This window comes from Pelobates fuscus, chromosome 1 (assembly GCF_036172605.1).
Source record: "Pelobates fuscus isolate aPelFus1 chromosome 1, aPelFus1.pri, whole genome shotgun sequence".
In the NCBI taxonomy this organism is placed as follows: domain Eukaryota; kingdom Metazoa; phylum Chordata; class Amphibia; order Anura; family Pelobatidae; genus Pelobates; species Pelobates fuscus.
The window spans coordinates 30960187-30983975 of record NC_086317.1 but is presented as its reverse complement, the minus strand read 5'-3'; the positions used below and the strand labels follow the sequence as shown (position 1 = coordinate 30983975).

General features: G+C 39.2%; 1 protein-coding gene across 2 annotated transcripts in view; it reads right to left on the bottom strand.

Moving 5' to 3' along the window:
• The window catches only part of ERG (ETS transcription factor ERG), a 214836-nt gene that overhangs the window by 57111 nt on the left and 133936 nt on the right, over nt 1–23789 (bottom strand). The window contains exon 1 of one of the 2 annotated variants that reach the window (XM_063447282.1): nt 18563–18777. The exons of the other annotated variant lie outside the window; for it this stretch is intronic. Coding sequence (XP_063303352.1) covers nt 18563–18580 — 18 coding nt within the window. The 5' untranslated portion in view covers nt 18581–18777. Of the gene's footprint in view, nt 1–18562; nt 18778–23789 lie in introns of those variants that run through there. 2 annotated transcript variants of the gene reach the window in all.

Here is a 23789-nt window from a genome sequence, read left to right as displayed (position 1 = left end):
AAGTAGGAAATGATCCTTGGTAATGTTTGTAAATTATCAGCTAACAGAAAAATGACCCTAAGGGCTGCCACATACCACAATTAGAAAAAGTTTAGTTCCATGATTTATAGGGAATTATGAGGGTCTTGTTGAGTTGACTGAAAGAGATAACTTTTTTGGAAACCACTCAAACATCTGGCAATAAAAGATAAAGAGATATGAGCACCAAGCAGACTGTTATTTAATGTTGTGTATAAAGTGACACCACAGCAACGCAGTTCAGTACTTAACTAACAGCACACAATAGGAGAGATCATCTTTAAGCACTAAGACATGTCATTTGATTGCAAGCTCTTAGGGCCGAAGCAGGCACTTTCTACTTTTGTTTTCTTGTTTAACATTTTACCAAACTATTTGAAGTGCTCTCCAGTTCACAAATATTAAAAGAACACTCACAGCACTAAAATTACTACAGAGTGCTGTAACAATTATTGTGCACCTCTGCACCATTGTCAACAGTTAAACCATTTGCTTACAGTTTCAAAACTTACCTCAAGTACACAGGTCGCTGCCTTCTGCTCCATGGAGAGCTCCAAGGTTCCATTAGCTGAGCTAATTTCTGCCGTACAGTGTGAATTCAGCTGTTCACTCTTAGGCAATGAGCTAAGCCTTGCAACGGTTAGCAAATGGTTTGAACTCTTACATGTAATGGTGGGTTCCAGGGCAGCCTTGGCACCATAACCACTACATAACATTGTAGTGGTTATAACGCTTTGGAGTGTTCCTTTATAAAAAACATTTTTTTAAAATCTTATGCGAAAATTGCCCATAGAACAGCCTGCCTCCTCACATAGGACAAGTGGAATTGTTCTCTAAGTGATAGGAGCCTAATCGCAGCTGCTATCAGTGTACAAATAGTCATGTTCCTTGCATCATAGCCACTCTGTCAAGCTAACAGTGGCCATTTATTTATTTAACTCACAAAACATACCATTCTAACACATTGGCTTTTTATCTGTGTGACCTATTGATTACACCCATTGGATATTAAAGGAACACCATAGGGTCAGGAACACAAACTTGTATTCCTAACACTATATTGTTAAAAACACCATCTAGCCCCCCTGCACCCCCCCTTACCCTGTACAGTGTGCAGCACAACACCAGGAAGCACCTCTAGTAACCATCTGAGGAGTGGCCATTGGTATCCCTAGGCTGTATGGTAAACACTGCATTTTCTCTGAAAAGACAGTGTTTACTGCAAAAAGCCTGAAGGGAATGATTATACTCACCAGAACAAATACAATGAGATATAGTTGTTTTGGTGACTATAGTGTCCCTTAATCGTCTCTGGTGTTCTGTGTCTGGGCACCCCAAAAGTAAGGTAAATCTGAGACCAGGTTCAAAGGAGCTTACAGCTACAAGCAATGCTTTTTGTCACACACGTGTGTGCGTCTGCAGTATTTTGGGTATTGGGAGTTCTGATTGGCAACCTGTCGTTCTCCTGAGCATTTATATGCATGCTTGGCTGACACACCTTATTCTCCTGTTATGTCTGACATAAACTGACCTTTGAAATTATTCATTATAAACCAAGCCATCAAGATATAATACTTCTCCAACTAAGGCTCCATTTAATTCATTTGGATACACTTTTCAGATGATCACAATCTGCTAGAAAAACGTTTCAAATGATTTATACATAGAAGTGACCATTAACAGAGTGTGATCATTTGACAAGCGAAACCACAAAAATTTTAATTGAGGCCTACGTCACCTGTGTCAAACACTGACTTCCCACATGAAATGATCGTAAAATAAAGCGGTAGCCAGATTTCTAATAAACAAAATATCTGTACAGCACTGTAGTAGAGCGCCGTGTGTAAAAATCACACAGGACATTCTAATGTATATATTATTAATTATTTTTATAAAGCACTAACAAATTCTGCAGCGCTGTACAATAGGCGGACTAACAGACAAGTATTTGCAACAAGACAAGTTGGATGCAGGGACAGGAACAGAAGGTGTTGAGGACCCTGCTCAAACAAGCTTGCTTTATAAATGTACAGTGCCGTTGTAGACTTAAAAGGAAGATAAAAAGATTGTGCCAGTAGATTTTTAAAAAAAAAAATTGGGATCAAGAGGAAATTAAATTACTCATTGCTTGCCCCACCCACTTTATGACATGTTTCATAATATGCAGAACCATTATTCCCACCGTAGTGGTTTACTTAGCATGAGTCTGCATTGGGATTTGATGTAACAAAAAGGGTGTGGTTCAAAGATTTCTCTCTCTTTCTTGATACATTTGTGTTTAATTCTTAAAGTAAATCATGAACACAATACTATTCGACAGGAAGTTGCTATTGAAAGCACTTCCTGTATTGGTCCTCCCTGGTTTGGCTAGTTATCTACATGGGAAATTAACAAAGGAAGTATCTGTCTGCAGACTTTTTATCATTAAAGTTATGCTGGGGCAGCAGTTTGTGTGATCAAGGTAGCACGGCAAACACATCATTACTGCATTTTTACTACATATACATTTTGCAAACTTTAGCAAACAGGGCTACAAGCATACTAATAAAGATTAACAGGTTGTTTTTTTTTTTGGTTTATAAAATTGTGTATGACTAGATTAAATGTTTCTTTCCCTAGAAGCTTTTGTTTGCACATCACATCCTCCTGTTATTACTGATTAGAAGGAAAGAGTTGAAGTCAAAAGATATGGAGATGTATAATCCCAAAAAATATATCTTTAACTATAAAAAAATACAAATGGTGGAATTACCCATTTTGTTTCACTTAGAAACCAGAAGTTATTACAGGACTTGATTCATATGGTAGCTCTGCATATTTGGGTTATTTGGCAAAATCAATAAAAATAATTATAAAAATTTTGCAAACCTGAAAATGATGCAAAATGATCACAATTATGGAAATTGTCAGCTGATTCTATTAGTTTCCATGGCGATTTCACACTTTTCAAACTTTGCACCAAACCCTTCCCTGTTAATATTCGCAGGGCAGTTGTTATTTATACAGCATTCAGTATACAAATTCACAGGGAAGTTAATTCAATTGCTGTTGGGTTTACCTTATGGTCAGTTACTCATAGAAAGGCTTAAAATGAGAGAAACTGGATTTGCAAGTATGTTTAGCACCTGCGTCAACAGTTAATTATCTTCACTGAATATACCAATACTACAATTTAATAATAATTACCATCTCATGTAAATATATAAAGACAAGATGTGTTAATTGAAAAACAATCCCTAAGGTATGAATAAACTTTGAAAACAAGCTGTGCACATAGCTAATACTTGATTATTTGGCAAGATAATTGCTTAAATTGTTATTAACCTTTTTCAGTGTTTTCCCAAATCGACTCAGTACCTCAACTCTTCGATTAAACTCTTTGCATTGTGTATGACTTGTCTTTATTTTGGTTGATTTTACTTTATTAGGTGGTACTAGACAATTAACCAATTTCTTAATTGGATGGTACTAGATACATAGTCAATTTCTTTATCAGGTGGTACTTAGACGCATAGCCATTTATGCAAATATAACAGTATGCAGATAACCTTTTAGTATAGCTCACTCACCAACAAATATAACACCAGATTTTATAATTATAAGAGATGTAGTCAATCGGCTTAATGGACAGCAGTATGAATTAATAATACAACAAAACATTGAATATCATTACTGGAGGGGCGCATAAAAAAAAAACAAATAGGGGAAAAAACATTGTGTTCCAACACTACCCCGAGCCTTCTCAGCCTATGCCACACTGTGGTAAGGCAAGTTTGCAATGATAAGAGACTAAGAGGAGAGCATTCTGTCCTGTAAAGTGTATCTTAAGATACACTTTACAGGACAGAATGCTCTCCTCTTAGTCTCTTATTTACCACTAGGGTTACCCCCTGCTCTGTCCTCTGTGATCAGTTTGGCCACCCCATTTTTTCTCCAAGTTTGCAATGATTCACTGGTCCAAAGGCCCAACCAGCTCTCCTAAGTGGATTGCCAAAGAACTAAAGAAAGCTGGTAAGCAGCACCCGGGCTCCAGAATCAATCCACACCATCTGACAACCCATCATGTCTGGCCCTACTCTGGGGCTGCAGTAGCTGGAAAGTATCAATCTAAGCCCCATTACCAAGTGGCAACACTGGCGATATCTGGTGTCCAGCTGGAGATTCCTTAATGCCTCTAGAACCACATAAGTAGGTTAGAACCTGCTTGAGTATCACTAAATTGGAACCTGGTATAGTGGTAAAGTTGAAAGCTTTAGTTCTCACTCTGTAGGACAGCTTCAGACAGAATTGTGAGCAAAGGCCATCGAATGCTTGTAAAGAAACCTCCATAGTCTCTTGCGGCAACATCACAATGTGTCCCTGTCAAATTGGTGCTTCACCATGCACACATGGTTGGCAGTCATCTTAGGTAGGTAGCGCTGGTACTAACTCATGGCTGGAGTAGTGTTCGGAGACTCAAAGTGAGTCTCTCGCCTCTTCCATCCAAAGAACCCACTAGGCCGCACTGTATATTGTAAAGGACTCCATATGCAGGTCTGCGATTTTAGCTCTATATCTCTCGGAGGTAGATCAGCCAGTTCAGGGATCAGGGAAGTATCTATCAAGCTCAGCAAGATTCCAAAAACGCCAGTTAAACCATCAATTATAATAGATTAGTTAGGAGCTCTCGCAAAACACATCCTCCTGCATAGAAGTCAGGCCACATGTTAGTGTGAGGTAATGATAGTGTACTGAGCACTCAATCTGACAATTTGTGGGTTTTTAGCTGAGAATGATTACATCTACTGTCCACTTTACAGCTCTTTACTTTATCTACATATCACATGTCACAATTTTTGATGTATCGAGTTTACATTGCAGGTTATGTTGTTAATGTAAGTTCTGAGTATATTATCAAAACACTATTATTAAAATCAGATTGATGAAATAAGCTCAGCATTTAACCGCTGATAAAGACTCGAGTTTAATGTTTAAATAGAAGGTGCAATGGTGTCCTGACCGGAGAGCCGAGCAGTCGCATGTACTAGCAGCTCCGTTCCCGATCAACCTCAGAAGAGCCATTAAGCTGGAAAAAGCTTAAAATAAATAGCTAAAAAGCAGAGATGTCGCAACAAAAAGGAAAGAGGAACACGGACAGGTCGGAGAAAGCAAGTTTCTTCACATCCAGAGCCAGCCAGCAGAAAAATGTACAAACGCAAGAGCAGGCCCAAGATGGCGACGATGACAACGTGGAACAAGAGGAACAAACGGCAAATCAAACACCCGTCTTAACACAGGACTCAATGAAAGCACTGCTGGAAGAGATGTCCAATAAAATACTCACCAAACTGGATTCAGCCATGAAAGATATACATAAAGATCTACGAGAGCTGGGCACAAGAACATCGCACCTCGAAGACAAAATGGCGGATTATGAAACGGCCCATAACACCATGGCAGACACAATGGACGACCTACTCGCCAGAATAGAAGAGCAGGATGTCAAAATTGCGGACATGGAGGACAGGGCCCGCAGAAACAACCTGAGAATACGGGGTGTTGCAGAAACGGTAAACACACCGGACCTTATGGCCTACATCACAGGGCTTCTAAAACACCTCCTACCTGACTGGCCCCAGGAGATGCTCCTGATTGATAGAATCCACAGAACGGCGAAACCTGGCTTTCTACCGCCGGACACCCCACGAGATGTGCTGCTCCGCATGCATTATTTTCACGCTAAGGATGCAGCACTCAACGCTAATAGAACGAAAAAATCAACGCCGGAGGAGTACAAGAACATTGCCATATATGCGGACATTTCCACCCATACACTGAAACGACGGAGGGAGTTCAGAGACATTACTCAAGCATTGAGAAACAGCCATCTCCCATATCGATGGGGATACCCAACAAAGCTCCTAATCACCAAGAAAGGGAAGACGACGGTAGTGAAATCACCGGAGGAGGGGACCACCCTTCTCAGATCCTGGGATATCACACTACCGGACCCCACAACCGAACGAAGGCACATCACTAGACTTTCCCCGGACTGGCAGAAATCGAAAAAGCGCCAAAACTGACCACAAGCTGAACACACGCCACATGGAGACAACCCTTGACTGATCGGGCTAAAACCTGGAGAAGGCCAAGAGTGGGTAAAGTAATAAAATGGCACAGTGACTAACGAAGGACTGATACACTGGCACCCTTTATTCAAAAGACTAGTGCAGATAGAGATGATATGGGAAAGACCGTTATACACTGTTATTTACTACTGCTTGCTAACACGAATAATGGGGTGATATTAATGTGGGAAGGGGTCATTATAGACGGGAAAGAACCCGCGGTACAATAGATAAACCCAGGCCCTCCTAGGGGACCACACATATAATGATGATCTCCATGACAGGTTCAATGTATGTATGTACTAAATGCCGACACCAATCACTACTTACCAAGGTCCATAACAAAAGACTGAGGTTAGAGGACGGAGAAGAAGTCGGACGGAAGCTTAGCTTCAACCCCAAGGCACGAAGATGCAGTGCCTAGCCACACTAATGGCAATGTTTAATGTTGTATATATCTATGTTAGAGTTGTTAAGTTTTATTTTTTATTTCCCTATTTGGTTTATTCATATACCGCTACACAAGGTCATTGTAACAATAATCACGAAGTAGTAGAGGCTACACGGGGACGCCCAACGCAGATATCTCTGACACTAGCAGAGTCAAAACTTAGTAGAATTACGGGACTGGCACGACCGGACCATAGGAGCTCACACCTCCAAGCCCAACAGACACCTTCACTCGGCTCTAAAAGCTGGGAAGGAGTGCAGGGTGTCGCAAACATAGAACTGACAGTACACCACACAGCAAAACACCACAGGAAACCACCGTGAAGATCTGTACTTATAATGTGCGGGGGCTAAACAACCCCACGAAAAGACACCTACTTAATAGAGAGATTAAATCACTAGATGTCGATATACTGTGCCTACAAGAGACACATTTTAGGCATAACGATCACCCACAGATCTTGACAGTACAGTTCCCACACCAATACCACTCAACGTCACCACACAAATCAAAAGGTACTTCCATACTTATAAGCAAACACATTAACTTCATACCACACACCCAGGAAGTGGACAAAGGAGGCAGATATGTCATAGTAACCGGAACGATAAACGATATGCCATATACTTTAGTGAGTGTATATGCGCCTAACACTAACCAGGGAAACTTTCTGCGCAGCGTACTAAATAAACTAAACAAGCTCAAAAAAGGCATTATGGTGATCTGCGGGGATTTCAACCACATACTAGACCCTAAATTAGACACCACGTTACCACAACACCGCCACCGGCATCGCCCGTTAGCAAGACAATGCAAAAGTCTGCAAAAAATCCTACACGAACACCATCTCTACGACTCGTGGAGAATCACACACCCGGAGACCAAGCAATTTACACATTTTTCTGCCGTCCACAATTCCTATTCTAGAATAGATGGGTTCCTAATATCAGGCTCGCATTTAGACCAAATACAAGCTTGTGATATACAACAGATCACTTGGTCAGATCATGCACCAGTAACTTTAGACATGAAAAACACGTATGATTTTAAACACCGTAGCCCATGGAAGCTAAATAACACATTGCTAAAGGACAGGAACTTTAATAAAGATCTCCAAAATGATATAAACGCGTACTTTGCGACTAACGACAATGGAGAGGTGACACCAGCGACCTTATGGCAAGCACACAAGTCAGTGATTAGGGGCCTACTGATAAGAAGAGCTGCGCACATTAAAAAAATCACCCAAACAAAACTTAGTGCATGGAAAAAGGAATTATATGATCTCAACTCCCAAAACCAATTACATCCACTAGCAGACCTTAAACAAAAAATAATGACAGTATCCAAACTAATACACCAACAGGCCCTAGAACAAACTCAGTCACACTTGGTGAAACTAAAAATAAATCATTATATGCAGGGAAATAAAGCGAGCAAACTACTAGCGTCCCACCTCAAAAAGAAACAAGCTAACCAGAAAATAGCATACCTCCTAGACGCCAAAGGCAAAAAAGTTACCAAACCCAAAGACATAAGCGATGTATTCGCCAAATACTACCATAACCTATACAACTTGAAAGAAGATGATAACACTGTCCAACCTACAGAAACGGGCATCCAAGATTACCTGACACAGATAACTCTACCAGAACTCACAGCACAACAAAAAGCAGACTTAACTAAACCAATAGACGCCCAAGAAATCAGATCGGTTATTCAAACATTACCCATAGGCAAATCACCTGGACCAGATGGTCTGACGAACCTGTACTACAGAACGTTTAGCGAAACACTGGCACCCCACTTAGCTTCGACTCTTAACTATGCAACAGCCACAAAATCACTCCCACGAGCCATGTCGCTGGCCCATATAGTCACACTGCCGAAACCCAATAAACCCGCTACAGTCCCACAAAACTTTAGACCCATCTCATTGCTAAACACTGATGCGAAAATTTTCGCGAAACTTTATGCAACAAGACTAGGGAAGATCATACCACATCTCATACACCGGGATCAAGTGGGATTTGTAAAGGGAAGACAGGGATCTGATAGCACGAGGAAAATACTAAACCTGCTGCACAAACTTCAGACACAGGGACAAGGAGGCCTCTTTGTATCCTTAGATGCGGAGAAGGCCTTCGATAGGCTGCATTGGGGATTCCTCAAGGCAACTTTAACTAAATTTGGGATACCACAAGAATTCACAGCAGTGGTGGAATCACTGTACAGCGCACCTACAGCACAGGTCCTGAACTCAGGCTTCACGTCAGAGCCCTTTCACCTAACAAATGGCACACGACAAGGATGCCCCCTGTCACCACTGCTTTACATCCTGGCCCTTGAACCATTAGCCAGCAAAATCAGAGAGAATACGAATATACATGGCATACAGATAAGAAATACAGAATACAAGGCAGGTCTGTTTGCGGACGACGTCATTCTGACGCTCACGCAACCACTCATCTCACTCCCCAATCTTCTCAAAGAAATCAAACAATATGGGGACCACTCTTACTACAAGCTTAACCTCACTAAAACACAAGCTATGGGGATAGGGTTATCTGCTAAAATACTGACCCAACTTAAGGAAGGATTTCAGTTTGATTGGAGGGAGGATTATCTCACTTTTCTAGGTCTAAAAATCCCCAAACACCCTGCGAAATTGCTAGAGCTAAACTATGGTAGACTACTGCGGGAGATGGGGGACACAATGAACAGCTGGGAAGGCAAATTTTTGTCGTGGATAGGTAGAATGGGGGCCATAAAAATGATGCTACTACCCAAGTTCCAATACTTATTGCGCACTCTACAAATTTTCCTCCCAAACTCGTACCTCAATAAATTACAACAAATAATCACGAGATTTGTATGGGCAAACAAAAAACCCCGAATAGCCACAAAACTCTTATGCAAACCACTGAAACATGGAGGCCTCGGCCTCCCGCATGTACACTTGTACTATAAAGCCGCCTTAATGTCAACAGCCTTGCAGACACACGAAATGAGCGAAAAAGGGGAAAGACCACAATGGGAAGAGATAGAATCTGCCGAGGGAGGTCATAAAGGCTTAAAATACTTGTTTTGGGTACCACACAACTTAAGACCAAAACCACTACAAGTTTTGCTGACAACAGCGCTACTGCTGAAAGAATGGGATTCATCACTAAGGAAATTGGGACATGATAAAAAATGGGCATTACAGACACCAATGCAGAGTCTGGCTATAGCCAACCCCACTATAAACATTCGCCCATGGGTACAAGCCGGATGCACGAGAGTGGGCCACCTAGTAAGTAGGGGCACAGTCAAACACTTTCCTGACTTGCAACAAGAATACACCCTGCCAAGTAGCACCATATTCTCGTACCTCCAGATAAAATCCCTACTAGGGGACAATACTAGCAAAACCTCCTCCCATTCCCTAAAGATACTAGATAAAATAAGTGAAACAGGCAATATGCCGAAAAAAATGTTTTCTACGCTTTATGCAACATTAAGTGACAGCACACCAAACGACGCACTCGATAATCTCAAAGAGGACTGGCACAGAGACATACACAAACGATTTACAGATGACCAATGGCAAAAAGCTTTTACAGCACACAAAGGAAGGTCAAGATGCTCCTCACACGTGGAGCTGATGAGAAAAATCCAGTATCGGTGGTACCTGGTATCAACCAAACTAGCTAAAATCTACCCAAACACAACAAACCTATGCTGGAGATGCAGGGAAGAGGTGGGAAACATGTACCACATTTGGTGGACGTGCCCAAAGATAACAGGATACTGGGAGAAGGTGGGGGGGATTATTAATGACGCCTTACACACGAACATAGCACTAAAACCCGAGAATGGTCTGCTCTTCATGATCCCGGATGAGCTCCACAAAGCACACAAGACACTTCTATTTCACATACTAATAGCGGCAAACACGTTGATAGCACGAGCATGGAAGCAGACCACCTGTCCTAACTCAACAGAGCTCCTATCTCAGATTGATCTAAATCTAACATACGAAACTAAACTCACGACCACATACTCTACCCCGACTCACCTTCTGGAGGCCAGACAAGAGTGGGATTTGTTTATACAAGGTGGGAACAAAGAGACCCAATCTCTTAACACACGAACACTAACGGCTAAGTAAGACACTATAAGATGAGAAGAATGATTGACAACACAAAGGTATCATGTACCCCCAAACGAGCCTTAAATAACAATAAGGGCAAGGGCTACTTCTATATTAAAGACTAGCAAACACGCAGACTGTCAGCACACAGATGCTCATACCTTTCCTAGAGTAATAGGTTTTCTTTTGGTAATGTGTTGTTTTTCCCATTCTAAAATTGAGGAAGAGAAGGCCACACGGCCAACGAAGCCAGCTTTGTGTCAAACAGTTTCAATGTACATTGTTAAAAGGATGTGGATTAATATGTCACCTACAATGAAAGAGACTCTACTGTAAACGGTTTATGTTTTTCTGTTTTTCTGTATTATTTTTCCTTGTTAACATGATGTGCAATATATGAAAAATCTGAGGTTCTGCTGAACCTAACAACACTTTCCCCAACACCCCCCCCTTTTTTTCCTTTCTGTACCCCTGTTTATGCTCTATATTAACTGTGAAAAAATTTCAATAAAGAATAAATTGAAAAAAAAAAAAATAGAAGGTGCAATAAAAGATCTACTCTGAAGAGAAACCATATTTTACTCTAAAACTTTATTTTTTTAATACCAGTCACACATCCTCATCCATTATAGTGACTTTAACCCCTTAAGGACACATGGCATGTGTGACATGTCATGATTCCCTTTTATTCCAGAAGTTTGGTCATTAAGGGGTTAAAGCCTTCCACTGAACCACTTGTAAAACCATTTATACCGCAGATTAAATATACCTTAAAGAAAATATTTGTTGAAAAATTAAAACATTTATTTTTAATTGGTTTATGCACAAAACGTATATGTACTTGACATTTGTAATGTTAGTTGAAAAAAAGCCAATGCAGGGAAAGAATTTCCAAGTGGCCTATTCAATAAACGTACACATTGCTCAACATGTCTGAATTCAGGTAGATCAAGTAAAAAAAACAAATGAAAAAAATAAAAAAAACATTCAAAATAAAGTACCGCGTCTCACTAAAACGGAAAATGTCACTTGTCAATATCTTTAATTTTACATTCACTCATCCGCTTTATTTATGAAATATTGTGTTTGTTCACTATACACCTAACCGCAGCAAATTGACAAAATGTAACCTAAAATAGACCAGCTACGGCTACAGCTCATCAGTTGTTTTTGCCTAAACATAGCACAATGTTACAAGCTGGAGTCTGATAAATAATCGGAATGCTTATGAGGTCTGAAAAATAAAATTAAAGGCAGAAATCCGTACTGCTGTGTTTACATCTTTCCTGGGACTGATTGCCTCCATCTTGGCTCCCTGTCAATCATTCCTATGCAATCGGCCCTTTTTTGTCGCTGAATTTAGTAGGTGGAGATAAAAAAGAAACTATGCAATGTGTGACCTTGGTTGTGCTTGGACTAAACTAGAGGAGCAATAATCCTGAGCATGGGCCCTCTCACCAACACACCATATCATATAAAATGAGATCTTGGTATGATTGCTTATATTCTTGTTTATATTCACCTATTGTACTCTTGCCCTCACATTGCTCACTCACGCGAGAAAGCCAATGTAAAGATAGAAATGAACAGCTGAGATTTTTTTTTTTTAGCTAAGATTCCCTTAGTCTGTCTGGCAGCTCAGTGACATTCAACGGAACTAAATCGCCCAATTATCTGTCATCCCAGAATTTATTTCTATATTATTTGTAAGAAGATAAGAAACTGTATCCCACGTAAAATGAAAGAAAATGGTTTTATAGAAGCTGTCTCTTTATTTAGCTGCCTCTTTATACACACATCAGTCCAGCCATGAGACTTGCTTTTCCCACAGACATCTCACTTTAATAGTGCTCTCACTACCTCAAGGGATTCTGGGTAGGCGTATGCAAATGAGCTCAACAAAGAACCACATTTTTGCCTCATAATTGCACTTTATACATGGATTCCTTGGAGCATGTGTCTGCTGCATACAACAGCTTTGAAACACAACTCAGGAAGAGGAGCAAAGCCAGTGGACCACTCATGGACAGCCGTTTCGTTGTTAATAGAAACATAGAAACATAGAAACATAGAAACATAGAATGTGACGGCAGATAAGAACCATTCGGCCCATCTAGTCTGCCCAGTTTTCTAAATACTTTAATTAGTCCCTGGCCTTATCTTATAGCTAGGATAGCCTTATGCCTATCCCACGCATGCTTAAACTCCTTTACTGTGTTAACCTCTACCACTTCAGCTGGAAGGCAATTCCATGCATCCACTACCCTCTCAGTAAAGTAATACTTCCTGATATTATTAATGCAACTCATCATCATGAGGTTGGCTACTGGCTTGCTATGGAGGCTTGGCGTTACTTCTAAAGAACATACCAACAGAGTTGTGGTGGGGAAAAAGTGTGGATGAAAACCCCTATTCCATTAAACCAACTCAGATGGGCGGAATGTCTCCGAAATAAAAAGCCACATGGACGGTTTTCAGATAACCTAAATTTTTTTTTTAGCTGTGCACAAGTCACGTGTGAGCATTGTGAGCGTGCATATGTGCACGTACAACACCAAGCATGCATGTTAACATGTGATACACAGGAATGCATCATGGGAAGATACATATGCCAGAATCTGCTGCTTACCTTAATTTTAGCCTTCATCCTGTGCACTCATTTGCATATCCAGCAGGGCATTCTGGAGGAATTGTAAATATATATAATTGTAAATATATATTCACTTTATATATTTTTGTTTTATTCTAGGTTAACTTCTTCCTAAATGCACTCTTAAGAATTATTCTGCAAACTTCTCTTCTCTTGTTTTGTTCCTGAGACTGCGGTTAGAATTATATATGTCAGTTAAACACTCACAAATTGCCCTAAGTCACAAAAATTAGGCACAACAAAGCTGTGTAATCACCACAAACCTCAAAATGTCACTTAGACTCACATGAGTTAGCACTTTGGAACCACACCATCTGCTAAACAGAAAAAAACAGTTTGCACTGTGCAATATCTTATTGTTTCTTCTTGATTGCCTTTCAAAAACACAACTGTTTAAAGAAATAAGGGGATGTATTCACTAAACGACAATACAGAAAATATTGAATATTAAATGTTTTTATTCTGATCAGAAATTATTTATAAAAGATGCACGGTTTATGCTGTGCAGCCAAATTGCTAACTAGAGCATTTAAAAAAAAAAAAAAAAAAGTTTGTAAATAAGCAGAGGATTGGAGACCACCTGTCACTCAAAGGGTAATTGTAATATTTAATAAAATTTACCAAGCGCAGTACAGAATCAAAATGAATAACTAATAGTAGACCTTGGTGTCATTATAGGGAGACTCAGCTATTTGAAACTCATCCATTTTAATTATATTTTGAAATATGCAAAAAAAAAAAATACAATATTGAAGAAGGACTTACATTTTGTGCCATAGGTATACAAGATATCAAGGGACCAGGAAGTGGCTGAAAATTATTAGCCAATCCTGGTCCTCCAAATGTATTCTTTACGACTGTGGAGAAAATCCCATATTTCCCATGTGACATGTAGTTCAGTAGCATAGTTTATGACAATAAATAAAGTTACCAAAGAGGCCGGTTTATTACCTTGTTGAATAGCTCTAATAATTATTTGTTTAATTAATGGAACTCTGTGTGGATAACTCACAGTCTCTCATACTGAAAGCTATGAGTGAAAGTGCAAGTTAACCAGGAACTTGCATTGTGGGTAAAGCTAGGATTTCCTTGTAAAAGAAGGGCTAAATCTTTATGCAAGTCTCTGCAACTTTAATGATTTGAGTGATTTGTTGGTTATTATGTTTTTTTTGTTTTTTTAATTCTTCATTTTGTAGTAGTGAGCTCATCCACCATATTTTAAATCAGTGTATGCAGTATATGGGAAACCACATTGCTTATTATTTAGCATAATAGTGCACTGGCTCCTCTCTTTCCCTCTAAACGTTACCTTGTAGAGATGGAAATATCGACAGACAGGCAGTCAGACAGAACAATAGACAGACACATAGACAAGCAGACAAACCATGCATACCATCTGTTCCAGGCCAGGTGGGACCGTCCCACTGTCCCACTAAGTTTGTTTCCTGGTGTCCTGAATTTTATGGACACCAGAATATGCCTGCAATCAACATAGGGAGTGTGAACCATTAGACTCGCCCACGCGCAGAACACTTCAGAAGCTCTCTGAGTATGACCTGTACTGAGTGGTGGCAGCCAGACAGGTTGCTAATCCTATTGGCGTTCACATACTCCAGGCTGACGCAGTGCCCAAAGTTGTCATTCTTTCAGCCTTGGTGACCCACCTGTCTATACCTCCAATTATTGATAGGCATGAACATACAGGCAGACATAGATAGATATATAGATAGATAGATAGTCTCAGTTTTTTTTTTATCAGAGATAAAAGTCATCATAATTCCATTAGGTCATCATCAATCGTCATCATAACCTTGCTCAGAGGAGACATAATATTCCAGTAGTTAGTGATCCACCCAAGAGGAAGTAAGCGCTGACCATCATGTCAGTTCCAGAACAAGCTACTGTGAGCGCATTTACAACTTCCTGATGCTATACAGTCATTGCCACAGGTGGCCATGGGATATTGTCATCCTTAGAAGGACACATTGTTTTCTACATCAGCACTAACTGCACGGTTACCCTATAAATATGATGAAGTACAAAGGTGTCTATTCACTTAGCATTGCATTATGACCTTGACAACTGACTTCACCAGCAACATTTAGGCCAGCAAAGAAGACTTGGAAAATTTGATAACTAAACGTTATCCTTTTTCGGCTGGTTTCTTATATTTTGGCAGAAGTTTCCAAAGTTCCCATAATTTGCTGTTTAGTGAATAAGCTCCATCTATGTAACCTTAAAATAAAGAAAAGTATTATGTGTATCTTAGAATATAATTTACATACCGTATGTCTCTGAAATTCTAGTTAATATTGAGGTAGCATTACTTGTGTGAGAGGTTAACACACCAATCATGCCTAACTATTGTGAGATAAGCACAGGATTATCTTAGCTATACTGAAAGGTGAATATCAGGCAATGTTTGAGTTTTCTTAGACAGGTGAGAAAACTTAAGCTTTGCCAAGTGATTCTCCTCTACAGTAATCATCTCTTACTTTGTAAATACATAATATTTAGATTGTATTATTTAATCAGTTTATTGGGGAGATATCAATTCAATTGTGAAATGTCGTCTAAATTTGCAACAGTGAAACAAAAAATATTTCTAGGTTTATAAATTTAGAGATTTGACCAGCTTCCCTATTTTGGTTTACGTACGCAAGTCAGTTCTCCAGCTTTCCTCAGTTCACTGTTTACTGCCCAAACCTCATCTCATAAATCTCATATCTGTCAGAATTCTACTAACAGGACATATTTACTAAACTGAGAACGGAAAAATGTAGACAAGGGAAATACAAATTTTATAGAAATCAATTTATTTTTTTAAATTACCTATTTTAGTCCAAATGTTGCAATTCCTTTGTCAAACCCAAACAAACAGCAATGGACATTAAATAATGATGAAATAAAATAACATATAGTAGAGCTCTTTTTTTTTAGAAGCTTTGAGCTCTAAAATTAACTTTAAACTTTAAGGTTAATATTTAGATATTTTGAGAATTAAAACTCTGTACTGAGGCGTGTAATCCAGGACAGTTGGCATGTATGAAATTGATAAATTTGCACTATCATACTGTATATATTTATATTAATCATGTCTGTATATCTGACTAGTAAATTAAACTTATGACTCCATTCCCTCATGTAAACAGACTCTATATATGTTTGAGTTTCTGAATACAGATCTAACTTTGTTCGGGCTTTTTTCAAGTACAAACAATAAAATATCTTATCACAGTAGACCAGAGCTCCAGAGAAGATATAAATATTATGCTTTGTGATTTCATTGTTTTTGACAAGTGGACTTTCCACGGCCAAACCAACCATTGTCTCCTTTCTGTACTTTAAAAATAATAAAGAAAAACAATTTTGACAATGTTTACAATACCGTTTTAAGCATTTCGAGTATTCTTTGTATTTGTATTATTGTTGAATCTTTGAATTATCATTATGACAATTCTTTTTTTTTTTTTTTGTTTAAATGTTTGTTATATTTTAAATTTTTCCTGCCTGTTGGGAATGAGTGTAAATAACCATCTACCTACATGGATCGTTTGCAAAATTAATATTCAGCAATTTTATAATATTGGTAGAACGTAGCAAATTATTTAATTTCATTTTTTTAAATGTATGCATCAATTCATGCAAAGCAATGCGTTGAGTGCAGCTGTAAAAGTTCCACAAAAAAATTAATTTTAATTCTAAAAGTGTCTAAACTATAGTTTAAAGTCACAATTCAACTACCGTCGCATTAAACAGATTACTTAAGACTTTATCTGTATGCTTTGATTGATATAATAAATTCCCATCGGCATATATTTAGATATACATAGAACTTAGAAAAACATGCAAAGTTTCACAAGACGAAAATATAGCCAATTCATTTTTTGTTATCATGCATGTATTAAAGAAAATGTATTTAACCAGAATGTTACTTGTTACTTGTTCCCAAGTAAATACTGGCATCAAGAAATTATAATTGCCCAACTTGATTGAACCATGTTCATCGAACGATTAAGGACTGTTTGTAATAGATCCTGCGAGTCTGAGATACTGTTCAATTCACTGAAATATCACACCAACATATAACTGAATTCTTAGTAGTTAATGAGCATTACCGTTGTATCAATTTGGAACATTTAACATATCTTCTAGAAACAGTTACTATATCAACCAACATTCTCAAGCCCTGTCAGACAATGCACGGTTCGATCCAGCAAAATGGAACATTTGATAAAATTCCCCTGATGTGATACCATAGAAAAATGTCTAGGAAGTAGAATGCACAAATGTGTGTATATGTGCAGATACTTGACTCGTTTACTCAATTCCATCACAGAAAAGTATTTTTCTATAGATCAACTGAAAGAGGGCACGGTACACATTAACATTGTGTCTTCACAAAATAAATATAATTAAAAAGAGTGGCAACTCTTCTAGTCATTACAACTAGACAATGCAATACAAAGAACATTTATCTCTTCTGCATTTGAAATATACCTTCAAAATGTACAAAGAAAATGTACCTTGTACAGACAACCATGAAATGAAAATACAACGACATACAACAGTATAGAAGACATCAAACATTCATTGTCAAATCCAATATCAGCAAATATTAGCCAATTCTTTTAGTGACTGGGAACATGGATTAGCCCCAATCATTTTCTTTGTAAATGTTTTCTAAACATGCCAAGAAAACAATCATATAAACAGCCTTGATACAATGGAGTAATTTACCAAATATGCTTTAAAGAAAAGGATTAAAATAAAAAGACAATACAAAATTAATCAAGCAGAAAAAAGTCTAATAAAAACAATCCACAAAAAAGCAAAACACACAACACGTAGTACTACAACGTGCACCATATCATACTAAAAGAGAAAAAAAAAAGATAAATAAAAAACATGAAAAAACGAAAATCCCAAATTTATCTGAACTTCCACGACATGGAACATGGAATTACAAATAAATATTTTTTTTTGCAGAGATTGACTTTTTAAAGCTTGCGGATGGTCGGGATAGGAAAAAGGAAATTTACTAAGCAATGCAGAGGAAATCTTGTTGCCTTCTATTGTGGTAATGGGGGTGTAGCCCGACTCAAACTTATCTCTCTCGATAAAGAAAAGAAAATAAAAGCATCGAAAGAACTTGTTGCTGAAAATGATAGAACGAATATAAAATAAAATTGCCATCTTACCTTGATGGTGCTTGCCATGTTTCCAATCACTTTTGCGGATTTGTTAATTATCGGTTATAATAATTAATGCTTCGCACTGACCAGAAAGTAGATTTGATCGAGTTGTTTGAAGCGGATGAGATTGTGCTAACTGTGGGAAATGAAGTCAGCCAATGGCAGGAAGAGGATTCTATTGGCCCTGGTTACAGCAGTACGAAGAAACAGGATATTTGGGAGCACTGAGATAAGAGAGCTTAAAAACAATGATGTTTTTCTTGATGATACGTGCTACAAGTTTTTTTTTTTTCTTTTAGTTTTTTTTTTTTCCAAGTGTCAAATGCCCATGTCTGCCTGGGCAGGTGGTTGAGAATGTATAGTACAAATGATATGCACATTCAGGCAGGATACAGATGTTGGAAAAACTGGCCAAGATCTGTCTCAGTGCATTGTAGAATGTCCCTTGCGTATATGAATTTAGTTTATGCTTGTCAGCGAGACTTTTTTTGTTTTGTTTTGTTTAATTTAAATTTCTATTGATCGTAGAGGAATGGCTTTAGAATCTTGTTTAGAAATATTGCACACATTCATTAAAAATATGGAATAAACAATATGGAGGACAGGTTGGACGATATAAATATATACTTATACAATAGGTTCTATAATTATTCTAATTGATGTGACTTGGTAGCCCATCTATACAGGTACACATTTAAAACCACAGAAGAGATAACAGTAGCACTACACTATTGCATACTTTTTTTCTTTCTCTTTTCTCTTCCAAAATTATCTTTGTCCCTTTACCTTTAATTCTGGGTTGCGACTGGCGCTTAGCAAACCCACCAATTCCAATTGCGTCAGTTGGACAGCACCAGGGCATAACGTCTCCCAGTACCCAAACACCGGATTAGGAGCTAGGGAGTACGAAATACTGTGAGGAATATACATTAGAGTTCTGTGGGGAATATCACATTTATTTAGAGCTCTGAAAAGTGACATGTAAATTCTGTCACAAGTTTCATTGTATTTATGAAAGTGTTCAAAGTGATCTAAAAAGTAACCCTTTTCTTTATAGTGAATTCTGCCAGTTTTGCAGAACTTTCCCTTGCAAATTTAGAATGGTGGGAAAAGGATAGGTCAAACAGCACACTTTGCTCTCATTAAAAGTAACGGACATATTGATAAATCCAAAGAAAAAAGTTACTTGTGCACTATCCTAAATCCCTATGCACTTTTAAATAACTGCATTGTTAGCGTAGAAGAAGTTTTGCCTTGACGTGGCAGGAGAGCTTACACTTGAATGGCCATTGGAGTGATACTAAAAACCCTCCAGTTGTTAAAATGTGCATGGGGATTTGGAATAGTGTGCAAGTAACTTTCGGTTTCTTGTATTGTATGCATCGGGACTGATGTGTGCTATAGTCATCGTGCCAGGAGTAGTGGGAGTTTGAGGGCAGGGCTTAATTTTGTATGTTTGTATATTGATAAATCTATTGCAAAGCTGAAAGATGGTGGGCAATCTAATAAGACAAAGTGCAAGAGCAGAAACAGAAATACCCAACAGATATGTTCAACAGCGCCAAATGTTTGCTGAAAATTTGCTGCAAATGTGTCTGTGATACATTGATAAATCTAATTTTGGGCCCCAGCACTCCCATTAAAGGATCACTATGTGGTCAGGAACATAAACATGTATTCCTAACCCTATAGTGAAAACCCACCATTTAGGTGACTTGCTCCCCCCCTTAGCCCCCTCAGAATGGGGTCAAAACTCACCTTATTTTCAGCTCTCCAGGGGTCTGCCGCCGCTGGCCCCGCCCCCATGGTGACATTATCAACATTGCCGATATTTAGCCAATCCAATGGAAAGCATTGGATTAGCTAAAATCGGCAAGGGGCGGGGCCAAACGCAATTTTGGCCAATCAGCACCTCCTCGTAGAGATGCCTTGAATCAATGAATCTCTATGAGGAAAATTCAGCATCCCCATGCAGAGCGTGGGGATGCTGAACGGCAGGGTTGCTTACTGTGCAGCCCTGAGCCAGGAAGCCCCTCCAGTGGCCATCTAAGGAGTGGCCACTTGGAGGTGTCCCTAGGGGCAATGTAAACACTGCCTTTTCTCTGAATTGCAAAATATAATCTTTAAAGGACATCAAGTCAATCTACACATTGTGCGAACAGTTTTGCTAGTAATATACAACAGACAAGAGGTCGTGCACTGAGACTGGAAGAAATGAGTTTTCACTTACAGCAAAGGAAAGGGTCCCTTACAGTATAAACAATAAAGATGGAGAGTTCTCTACTTTAAAAGGTTGTCTTATCAGCTTGCATATGTATATATATTAAAAAAAAAAAAGAGCTTAGATGCTTTTTGCAAAAACTGAATATTCAAGGATATAATTAATATGTATGTGAGCAGCTTGTTGTTCCAAGGAGAAATCTGATTAGGATTTTTACCCTCTTTGTGGCATAATCGGAAATGTCTACAATAGTTTTTTTTGCCTTCAGTTGGAGTAACAGCATACAAGAATGGGCTTCAGGGTTGAACTAGATGGACTTTAGTCTTATTTCAACCTAGACTACTATGTAACTAAATAATTTATAGGCAAAATGTTGGGATTGGTTTTATTTGATGACTAATATTTCTTTTTCAATGTGAGAGATAATTGTAAAAGATAAAATGCACCACAGATATTGCAAACATAAAAATAAGTATTTATCACTAACCCAAAGTGAATTAAAAAAGAATGTCAAGTTTTAGACAAACATAGGCAAATGCTTGTCTATTTCGGCTTATAATTTTTATTCACTTTGCATTCCTGACAGGTTTTACTTTAGCAAATAACTCTATAAAGGTGTATTCACTAAAGTAGGAATTCAAAGTGAGTTAAACGTTAATTTAAAAACCTAAGGCCCGAGTAACCAAACTAAGAGCAGAGCTGACATCGAGAGTTTTCCCAATGTGGATATATTGACCTTAAATTTGAAATTAACTTTTAACTCTCAATTTAGTAAATAATCCTGAAAGCGTTACTTAATTTAAATAAAAACTTCAATATCTACAGAATATTGCTGTAAGCAAATCAGAGCAAAACAAATTGTAACTACCTAAATCTACCTAAATCTATAGCATTCACATATAACATTCTTTGGTTAGTTTTATACAATAGCTGGGGCTGGGCAACTGTGGTCTCCGAGTGGAAAACTAGAAGAACATGCTAAAGCTAAATCTTTGAAGACCCACTGCCGTGGCTGGTAGCCTTGTGCACTGTAAGAATATTCAGTTCGGGAGAGCCATTTTTTCCGGTATATGTACAATTTTTTGAGATGCCCAAATTTTGGCAATGTGTTGGTTCAGTTCGTTCAGAAATTCCATACCGAAATCCAGATTTGAAAATAAACAGGGGTAGAATGATCATTCAGGTCACTCAGGCAATGCTCGAGGGCCCGGGCGAGTGAGGGGTCAGCGAAACCTCCATCTTGACGTTGGGTTTGTGGCCCCACAGCACAGGCCAGCTGCCATGCTATTTTTTTAATGATGGTAACCGCGCATGGCAGCAGCCATATTTAAACCTGTTAGGTGCCCAGCAGTTCCCAAGTTTGTTGCCATAAACTTCCATTAAGCAATGATCAGAGCGGCCTTTGCGCTGGCAGGAAGTGATTACACTTCGCTTCCTCCCTGCGCATTGTCAGAGAGCAGTGTGGGGGAGAGGGAGTAGGCAGGTGAAGAGGAAAGAAATGTCACAGGCTCTGCTGGGCCACCAGAGTCCAAAGGTCCGAACACTGAATCACTGGGCGACCAGGAACTAAACCACTGGGCCACCAGGGACCAGATACTGAACCACTAGCCAACCAGGGAATAGGGAAGTGTGTCCCTTACCTAAGGTTAGCTGGGAGAGGACAAATAATTTATTGTAAATTTTGGGAGGACACAGACTGACTCCCTACACACTTCACACTCCTCTCTCTACTCACCTAGCGTCCTCAGGCTACCCATTAACAGTCAAACACCTCACTCACAGCTACACACTCATCACTCACAGCTACACACACATCCACACACTCATCACTCACAGCCACACAAATCACTCACAGCTACACACATCACTCACAGCTATACCCACAGCAGCACACACTGGTCACAGCTACCCATAACAACTCACACATACTACTGACATTTACTTACATACATCCCTCACTGTACGCATGCTCAGTAACACCTACAGCTACTGCACTTACAATCACCCTACGCATAGCACACAGTCACCACACAAGTAAACACACTGACAACACACACCCTAAACAAACTCACTAAACACACAGTCAGCCATACAGAGCCACAATACACACATCACACACAGCACCTTTACAACACTACAATAGCTACATCATTTACAGCCACTCTATACCTAGACAACGCCCAAAATCTCCCCTCATTTACAACACACATGGTATCAACCCACACACATGCAGGTTTTTAAATGAACACTCCAAGAATCCTATAGCCTACTGTAGTGGTAATGGTGCCAGGAGCACTTTGGGGCCTTTCAAAGTAGCTTGAGAACAGTTTGACAACTTACCAGGGTCCTGGAAATTATACACACTCTAAAGCCCTAAAACACACACACTACAGCCCCTACCAACACACACTCTACAGCCCCTAAGTAAACACAATTTCTACAGTGCTTCGACATGCATACACACTAGAGCCCACATATAGTACACAGCAAACAGTCTCCTTTATACACATACTACACCAGGAAAAGACCCCTCACAATCTCACAACACTCACTCACCAGTGTAAGTGTGCCACTAAATTTGCTTTATTTTAAAGGGGAAGGGGTTGTTATTTGAACACTGTTTTTGATTGGAGTAACTACCTAAAAGTAACTTTGTCCCTAAATAGGGGTCCTGCATGTGAGGTAGTCCTAACTGTGCAGCTGTTACACATCCATTCTTGCTATGCAGCAAACTTATAATATCTGTGAGAGTCGCACAATCAAGAGGGAGAAGAGTGCGTGCAATGTGAAGTGGGGGGCGACCAATGCATCTAGGCCAATGGTGGAACTACCAGGGTCGCAGAAGTCGCAACTGTGACCTGGCCCTAGAGTTCTGCCTGTTAGGGGGGCCCAATTGCAAGCAGGGCAGCAGCAGGCAGCTTACATAGTTTGCTCACCTGCTGCTACCCTGCAAAGAGTCCCGCGCTGACTTCTCTACTCAGCCAGGCCCAGGTGGTGGTGTAACTGACACTG